The sequence below is a fragment of the Augochlora pura genome, chromosome 8 (genome assembly GCF_028453695.1).
Source record: "Augochlora pura isolate Apur16 chromosome 8, APUR_v2.2.1, whole genome shotgun sequence".
Lineage (NCBI taxonomy): Eukaryota > Metazoa > Arthropoda > Insecta > Hymenoptera > Halictidae > Augochlora > Augochlora pura.
In genome coordinates, this window is record NC_135779.1 from 13,671,036 (window position 1) to 13,680,941 (window position 9,906).

Below are 9,906 nucleotides of genomic sequence, written 5' to 3' on the forward strand. Positions count from 1 at the left end.
GCAATGATTAGCTGGACCTTACCCTGTTCAACTTGTCTAAATATTACCACAAAGTTTATTTGTGTTTCAAGCTTACAAGAGTTTCGTACTCTACAGTGATAGCTTAATCACTGTATTATTTTACTGCACATCTAATTCGTAGTGAATAAGCCAATCAAAGTAAAGCTATTTCTACTCTTATTCTCGCTAATGGAGCGAGTCGCAGCCAGAGAGGTTTGTAGGAGTGAAGTACATATCATTGTATACGTTATCATATGGTGTTACATTTACGGAATGGCATGGTACATAAGACACTGTGATCAGAATCAGATCAGAACTTTTAACTCTAACCAGGATAACCACTGTGGTCAGAACGTCAAAATCATTTACAAGTCAGAAGCAATCTGAACATTGGCAGATGCCATAATTACATACATAATTATGTGTGGTACAAGTTGTAATTTGTAAACAACATTGTTTATTTGGTAACAATGATCATGAGAAAATTGAAATTGTTCATTAAAAATTACGAGGTTATGAATTATTTTTCTTACTTAATATAGCAGTACAAACTAATATTGGTAAAGAGATGTAAATTTGACCGTTGCCTTAATATAATTAACGAAGGAAGTATTGGATTTCTTTGGATGTTAGTATCAAATACTGTTATTATTTCTGAAATATCTTATAAATATGACAACATTGAAAGGTATTTTTCCTGATACAAGTAAGTAATAGTATTTGAATAATAGTATCTTAATAGTATCTGAAAATAGATTATCATTATTACATCTATGAAATCAATCTAAATTAACTTATGACTATTTTAACACTAAGCCTACTCGTCTATAGTCTAAGCCTACTGTCCAGAATGACAGATTTTAGATTTCTCATTTTATAATTAATTATAAATAAGTTTATTCATTTAAGATAATATTTTAATAGAATCAGTAAGACGAAAAAATTTTATATATGAAAATGTAAAAAATCTTCGGCATATGGAACAAAATATGCACATGAAAGAATTGGAAGGAACACAGAATTCACGATTACATGAGCGAAAAAAGCTCAATAATAAATATCAAAATATTGCATCTAAACTGTGCACAAATCATTATACCAAACAAGTCGAAGGTCATAATGCAAATTTAAGTGAACATAATAAGATAAACAGACATTGTGCAGGAGATCATGAAAAATTATGTAGGAAATCAAGTATGCCAATTATGAATAAAAATAGTGCAACTGCAAAAAAGATACCAATTTCAGCCACAAATAATAATTCACATACAAAGCAAAAAAGAAAAGAGTGCAAAAATTTACATAAATCTATTGTAAAGTTGCACGAAAATATTTCTTCGGATCCTATATTATTACATGAATCTACTAAAGATATTAGTAATGATAAATATACAAAATTGGAAAATAATCTCATGACTCAAGGTACCCAAACATTAGATACAAACCAAATCAATAATTTGTATTCTGAAGGAGTTATAAGGTATTTATCTTCATAGTATTAAGGATAATTTTAGTTTTCCATATCTAAAATTAATGAAATCTTTGCTATAGATATCCATCAAAGAAACTTACAGAATTGAAGAATGAACAGGGTGATACTGTTTTAAAAGATACAACAAATTCATCACCCAAACAATCACAAGAAAATTCTGGATTACCACTGATTAAAGAAGAATTAAATACTAAATTAAATAAGGAATGTACATTTACAAATAATAAGAGTCGAATACATAATAACAACAATAGCAATTGTAATAAAAAGAACACTCCTCCATCTAATTATAAGAAGGGTGTTGTTCCTAAGTATGACACAAATACTTATATTTTATATTTGTCAGTACAATCTTAATTAAAAACTTTGTATTATGCTTTTGTGCTTTAAATTTATTAGGTATATCAGAGAAAGGAAGGAAGCTCAAAAAAGAGAAGAGAAAGCCAAAATAGAAGCAATTGATTCTGATTGTCCACATGGACATGTTCCATTATTGGAGAGTGAACGCAAGGAAACTCTGCATATACTAAAAAAAAGTATATAATTACGCAATGATTCACAACTTACCTTTATAACTTTATTATAATGATATTAGTAATTGTTTTCATTTTAATATTTCAGGTTACCAAGATTATGTTAATGAATTGAATCTAATGCCTATAAAATCCGACACACTTAGGGCGCAACAGCGAAAAGCGGAAATAGAGAAACAACTAAATAAATTGGAAGAAGGCATTAAAGTCTTTTCGAAGCCGAAGGTTTATGTAAAAATGGATGCATAAACTATTATTGTTTATCTCTAACAATTCTGTTCTTTTGAAAGCGTCATTATTAGTTCTGTGCACTTCACTTTTATTTTGTTCAAGATAGAAAAGGATAAAAAAAGATTTCAGTCATTCAGTACACATTTAATTTATGTATGTACTGATCACTTGTATTTTGTTTAAAATAAAATTCTATTATTTCTTAAAAATATGTTGCTTGTTTATTTGCTATCAATCATTCTTTGAAACCAATTTTGAAATATCTGAGTGAAATATATAAGACCAGAGAGTACATATCAAATGGGAACATTTCAGAAAAATTCATTTGTTTTATATATATACACTAATTGTTGTTAATCTATTCTATCATTATCATAATTAATGTTATATTATTGTATTTAGTTACACTGATTTAAAGAAAAATGTATCTGTTAACTTTAATTTATGTGTTTATAAATAATTTATTTTATATTTCATTCAATCATGATAACAAAGTAATGTTTGAAATTTTTACACACAAGAAATCTTTAAAATAGAGATAAGTGATTTATTTTACTTTGTTTCACAATTATAGATAACACTTTCAAATATCGTTCCATTTACAAGATTACGAGCTATTTTCATGGGACATACCTTACGCATGCGCCCTCAATACTGTGGCATTCTGAAGCTGTCCACAAGATACAAAAATCGATTATCCATTCATAAATCGTTTATTCTATTTTGATCACATCTGAAAGGAACAAAACAGGATCGAGTGACGATTTGCAGTTGATATCATTGTTGAATTTAATTGTAGTGTGCGAGTATATCATCTCTTTCCAATATGTTTTACGTTCCGGAACTTCTTTCTCTTCGACGCAGGGGAAAACTAGCTCGATGCTGGTTAGCCGCTACTCTCAGCGAGCAAATGTTTAAAAAGAAAGTCAAACAGTCGACAGTTCAATGTATTGACATAACTATACTCTGGTAAAGTTTATTTCTGTTCTTTTATACACTTGCTTTCGAAGTTTGTCGATTATATCTAATCCTCTGTTTGAGATGAAATCGACTTACAGTAGACTTTTGCATATTGCGATAATACGTTACGATTACACGTTGTTCGAATTCGTGTTATAGGAAATCATGTTAAACGAAAATTTTCCTCTCATAATATGAAAAATATTGCTAATGTGTATGAATTAAATATTTTGTTTCATATAAATTCAATGAAAGAAATAATTTAATAAATTTATTATGCGGTTAGAATTAGTTAAATGTTGATCATTACTCACTATCTGAAACATTAGACTTACGCTTTAATGTCAGATTTATAAAAATAATAGTCAGATTTTTGGCACGCAATAGAAATTTACATTTTAGATTCTCGCGTTTTACTATATATAGTATAGTTTGAGAAACAAGAAGCAATTATTTGTACAGGTGGTTTACGAACAAATGTTATAAAAAAAAATTCATGAATATCCTCTGAATTGTTTAAGAAATGATGGAGCAATAATAGAGTTCTGTTTCACCTTCTGTGCTTTCACACTGAAATAACTTAGCTTTATCAATTATTTTTAAGTGAAAAGCATAGAGGGCTCTGCGTATGCATTGAAGCTTATGTATAAAAGCTTATGTCTATATTAAATTTCAGCCTATAATAATCAAATGTTATGATACTTTCTATATGCAATAATTAATAACTTTTTGAAGAATTATAGGTAATGGTTAAAATTATCACAATCTTACTCGAGAGAGTGTTCTTAACAACATAGAGTGATGGAATAAAGTATTTAAACACTTTTTAAAATGCAGATATAAAAATTTTTAACATTCGTAACTGGACTTTGGGTTGACTGATTTCGTTGAAACTTTCAATATGCATATATGTTATTAAGATCCACAAGACGCATTTTTTAAATTTTCGTTATAAGATCAGATAAAGAACTTCAAAAATATGAGTTTTTTTACTCATTTTGTCATTTCGAGTAACAATAAAATTATAAAGAAGCATTTTAGTAATGTCTAATAGACCAGTTCTTCGATTAATTAAAAAAAATCAAGTCATTCAGTTCAATGTTAATAAAGTTAAAGCGTTTTAAGATGTATATGGATACTTTACTCCATCACTATATATATCAATTTTGGGTCTCTTATATCAATTCAGCATCAATATTAGTTATTGATGAATGAATGAATTTTTATACAATTGAATTTATCCCAATGTAGTATGCAATATGGCATAGAAAAGATTATAAAAATGTGATTTAAATAAGTAAAAATAACCTTTAGTACTAATAGCAGGAACGATATTTATATAATTTTTATTTTTATAACCTTTTGATGATCAAAAACTGTTAAATTTTTTATCAATCTCAAAAATTAAGATGACTATAAAGCCGGACAGCTTTTATATTATTCATCGATCATATATACGGTATCCTATTTGAATGTATCCACATAATTAGTTTTTGAACTATTCATTATGCAAAGAATTGTTTCAAATAAAACTTATTCTGTTTTGGACAAGATTTCTTATTGTGAAGACAAAATTTCTTTAAATAAAATTAATGCTAACCTTTGTCCTTTTAAAGGAAATGCGTTTTCGCTTATTCAGATGCATAATTCACGCGGGAACGAATTTATTTACGCAAATATATTGTTTTTTTTTAGAGATTACTCAGCTAGATTAAAGCTATTTTATGGCTATTTAAAACTTACCTTTTTTAAACGCTTTTGATATTGTTTCTTATGTCCTGTGTTTAAGAGAACCCCTTCTTCAAAAAGATTTCCCTGTACCGTTTTATCAAATGCAATTGTTAAAAACACACTGCTTGGTATCTTCATGCCTAACTGTTATTAATTTCGGTTCATACAAACAGATAAGAAAAATTGATTATAATAATTTTTGGAAAAAAATAAAAACTTGCGTGGAGGTTCAGTCAGTTTATTTTAATATACGCAGAATTAATGTAAAACTAAATTATTATCTAATAATTTGGGTAAAAATGAACCCGACAATGGTTGTCCGAAAAAATTTTAAACTACACAGTTTGATCGTCCATATATTTAATTTATAAAATCGTTATCTCTATTCCTTAAATTTTTCAATCATCGATAAATCGTGCGTTTATTTGCCATGTTACTGTTACATTCAGCTATTGTGTCATTACGTTTAATTTTCCCTTCATGTAAGGACGGTATACGAAAATCATGTAGATTGGTACTGAAATACGTACTACTTAAAAGTCAGATAAATAGAGAAACGACGAAGAACTCATATATGTGATGGAATAATAACTGAATATAACTAATTATGAAATATTAATTGCCGACCTAATCACAATTATCTTAAAACTAATAACATTCGTTTATCGATACACTGTGACATGCTATCACTCTTATAATAAAGGGATAATCGCCGGCATTTCCAAGATAAACATAAACGGTTTATAATTGACGCGTTTGAGTGAAAAGTGAAAATCAACTTTAGTATCTTATTGTTCCTTATCATACAAAAAAATAAAACCATCAAATCGAAATTTATAGATATTATGATTGAAATACGTAATTAATTGTTTATTTTCCAGCGAAGAAATAATATCGGCGGTTCAAACAAGCAGTAGCACGGTCTGCGTCAGATTCAGTCTTTATCTTTCCTCGCAATTATTGTACGGTGCCGTGAAATTACTTTTGTATCAGACAAAACAACTTCAAGGTATTTTCATCGTAAATTATAAAAACGTTAGAATTACATCTTGAATGTTGTAGTTTCTCATAAATGTTACCATTATGCGAACGATTATTTTATACAAATTTCGATGTTTAAATGGCAACATTTATAATTTTTACTTTTCATTACTCACCTATATAAGCAATAAATATGTATTCTTTTTTATTATAGAAAACCTATTTGCAATAAACTTGAGAAAGTCTAATATAGAGAACAGGTAATAACAATGTATGAAGATATATTCTTCAATATTTTGAATAATTTGCACTGACTTTGCATTTTAGTTATTAAATAAATAATATTAATAATCAGATAAAAATATTAGAGGTACTGAGAAGTCTTCCATTTTCACTACGAAATTGCGTAGGAAATCGAGAAAAACAACTATATTTAGTTAATGATGTAATCGCTTACATATTTTAACTAGTCTCTTTCATCTCTTTTTAGAAACGTATAATAAGCACGTTTATAGTATGTATATACATAGCATGTTTATATACAGTACGTAAAAACGTGTTATAATTTAAGGGTATAAAATACAAGAAGACTTTTCGGTATCCTCAATAATGTATATTTATACTATGAATATATTAATATACTTAGAGTCGAGTCATATCGTTTGGCAAATTTAGGATAGCAAATAATAGTTCTTGTAAATAACTCTAAAATATAGAAAATACAATTTTTTAGTCGGAGACTGAGGTTCCATGGTCCTGCTATCGAGATATCCTTCCATGAAGATAGAGACAGGAATTTGATCGAGGACGTTCCTTTCCTTCATGAGTACATGGTATAACTACGGTTAATAAATCTATATTCCTTTAACTTTGTTTACAATTATTAAAATTTTTAATAATTTTGTTGTGAATGTAGATGCAAGGTCAACTGAGTTTCGGAATGTTAACCGATTATGAAATGGAAGAGTTCCTCTTACCCCAAACAGAAGAGCAGTTCCTGTTAGTTCTCTACATTTCCACCATTTCCATTCCTTTCCGTTTTGCAATAAGTTCTAAATTATTTGTGTATGAGTATGAAAGAGAAAGTGAATGTGCTTTAAAACACTAATATGCACTTGTGTAGATAACCTTTTTGACTATATCTTTTTCTTATCACTTAATTGCTTTATATCTATTATTTAGGAACGAGATACGGACGTTTCCTAGGAATCAGCCCGAGGAAATTATTGAAAAATGTCGAAAAGATACAACCGTAGCTTCTTACTTACGAAAGATCTGGACTCAGCCACAGGAAATTATTGAAAGATCTGTAGCGGAAGTAAATCTTGATAATCTTAATGGCGAAACGATTGAGGTTGGAGATGTTGAAGGTTGTAGAATTATAAAATAAATAATATTGTTTAAAAAAAGGATATATATATTCTTCATTTTTTCGGTATTATTTTTTAGGTGCTCAGTTCAAGAAACCTACAACATCAAAAAGAAGAACTACGGAGTCACTTGTGGAAACACCTGCGAAAAGAAGAAAAGTATGACTTAAGAAAAAAAATTGTTCTGTTTTCGTTATTTTTAATATTTCTTTTAACATTTATTTTTAAATATGAGTTAGGTTTTTAGCGTTATTAATTATCATTATTTTTTAAACACTTCTTTACAATATATTTTAGAAATATATCGATTGATCTATAAGCATTAATTAATAATACAGTAAGTTGCCGATTATTAACAACTACAAAAACTAGGAGTTTTCTTCTTCTCGAATTATCTACTTTTGCTTACAAGCTAAAAGACAATTGGGGAGAACTTACTGTGCATCCTAGAATTAATATTATTGTTTCGTCAGTAATATATTTTTATTTACTAAAAATATATATTACGTATAATTCTAGATTTTACAGAAAAGTACAGAAGAAGTAGTACGAGATCTGTCTGTAGATGTGCCATCAACATCTGCTGATGTGCCTTCGATAGTAGTCGCCCCAAAGGAAAGACGGCCCATGCAAGAATCTGTTGACCATCCTACAGAACCTTCAATCGCAGAGCCTATTGTTATACCGGAATTTCCAAATCAACAAGTTCATATCGATGAGATCGAATTGGTAGAACAACCACAACAAAGAAGACGAAGAAGAAAATTTGTCGATAATGAAATTACATTATCTGATAATCAAATGAGAAAGATGATTTCAGATGTTAGAGCTCACACCACAGTAAGCATTTTCATATTAAAAATTGTAACTGTACATACAATTTTAAATACTAACTGAATGCAAATTTACATTAAAAGATGATAAATAGTTCTATTAATTAATGAAAGAACACTTTACTATGACAATTATTACAATATATATATATGAATGTAGAAAAAATGAATGGTACACGAGAATATTTGCAGTTAATTCCAATCTTTTATTGCAGGAACTTTGGATATCTAGTACACGTATTCATTCTGCAGATTATTATTTAAAACAACCATGCTCAAAAATTTCACACGGAGTTTTGGGAAACAAGTTAAATAAGTTTTTCTCTAAACATATGATCACGCGATCTGTAACAGAAAATGAGTTTTCAGGTATAGACGGCAATATTGAATTTTTTTATATTCATAAGAAATCAAGATAGATCTTATCCATTCACTTTTACTTTAATTGTATAGAAGAAGAAATTGTACGTGAAGGGATGACAAGTAAAATACATGAAAAAACAGGTGAAATGACAAGTAAAATTGATTTACCTACTTCCGATATAAGTGAACATTCAAAGACGGTAGAAAAGATACAACCAATTCAGCACACCATGCAACAAACCTTAATTGAAATGCAAGTAGAAGATTCAGAAAAACAAGTTGAAGTGTCTGTGCCAGCTGTTCCAGAAATTAATGGCTTCGAATACACAAAAGTGTATGATGAATTTATACACATTACTTTCTAACATACTTTCTAAAATATATTTGTATGATCAAAGTCTAATTAATTTTTTTAGAAATCCTATTGAATCCTCAGAGAGATCACTTCATGTAGAAAGATTCATAGCCAATTCCGTAAGGTCAGTTTTTATTTTTTCTAATTTAAGTGTTATTTACAGCAATTAATTGTTTTCTATACAAATTCCTTATTTTATTTTCATTACAGTCCCAAAGCAACTTTAAGAAAATTAGAATTGAAAGCATTCTTGGAAATTCGTTGGCGCGATGAAGAAAACATAAAATTTCATGAATTAATTTCTCCAGATAGTTACACTAAAATTGACGTTGCACGCGCCTTTTCTTATTGTTTAGGTAGGTTTATTTCACTGACTGAATTTAACATTAAACATACAAAATTTTGTCTTTGGATATTCAAAACATTGTTCTTCTTGCAGTAAATATTTTTAAATTTTATTTTTTCATTTGATTTTTTGTTTTTTCTTTTCACAAATTTTCAGAATTTCAAGCAGAGAAATATGCAGTAATAAAACAAGATACATCCTATGGCACAATCTGGATTGCTAAATATGTCAGCTCTATAGAAAGTAGTGAAGAAGCTTCTTAGATGTTGCAAATATTCTTTTAGATTTAAGTATATAAAGTATGCTTATACTTACTATCTTATGTCTACATCAAGTTAGCCTTCTTTTACAACATAGATCTTAATGCAACAAATAAATCACTTGTTTGGATAATTACCTATCTTAAAAGTACATACAATTTCAAATAATCCAAAATTATTTTAAGTAAAGATACGATAAGAATTAAAAAGTAAAGTAATTAACTGTTTCATAAGACAGGCAAAGTTTTATCTCTTGTCTCTGTTTCGTTCCACTAACCATTCTTCTAGCAACGCATAGTATTTATTTAAGCTCGTAATAAGTCTCCAATCTAATAGTTAAAATGTTCACACTACTGTTTTGATTGACTATTTTGTATGTAGGTTTTATTTTAATAAAGAACAAACATTGTCATGTTAGTTATTAATGAATAATTAAACGAACTTATTTGTA

The 9,906-nt window shown here is 28.3% G+C and overlaps 2 protein-coding genes across 5 annotated transcripts; both read left to right on the top strand.

The window, feature by feature from the left end:
• The first annotated feature begins 242 nt into the window (after positions 1-242).
• LOC144474391 (uncharacterized) lies at positions 243-2,465 on the top strand. 4 transcript variants are annotated; one of them, XM_078189187.1, is made up of 6 exons: positions 243-464; positions 543-706; positions 910-1,480; positions 1,552-1,803; positions 1,892-2,028; positions 2,114-2,465. In XM_078189187.1, exons 2-6 carry the CDS (start codon positions 673-675, stop codon positions 2,272-2,274), a joined length of 1,155 nt encoding a protein of 384 aa, XP_078045313.1. In that variant the 5' UTR covers positions 243-464; positions 543-672; the 3' UTR covers positions 2,275-2,465. The 4 variants fall into 4 exon arrangements, with proteins under 4 accessions (XP_078045313.1, XP_078045314.1, XP_078045315.1 ...); XM_078189188.1 differs by having other exon boundaries at positions 243-436; XM_078189189.1 differs by having other exon boundaries at positions 244-706; positions 925-1,480.
• A 599-nt stretch (positions 2,466-3,064) lies between these two features.
• LOC144474483 (uncharacterized) lies at positions 3,065-9,458 on the top strand. Its single transcript, XM_078189325.1, has 13 exons — positions 3,065-3,225; positions 5,829-5,956; positions 6,143-6,188; positions 6,662-6,761; positions 6,845-6,927; positions 7,111-7,298; positions 7,378-7,457; positions 7,818-8,138; positions 8,347-8,500; positions 8,585-8,828; positions 8,911-8,973; positions 9,060-9,205; positions 9,352-9,458. The coding sequence occupies exons 1-13, from the start codon at positions 3,083-3,085 to the stop codon at positions 9,456-9,458; spliced, it is 1,803 nt and encodes a 600-aa protein (XP_078045451.1). The 5' UTR covers positions 3,065-3,082.
• Positions 9,459-9,906: the final 448 nt, after the last annotated feature.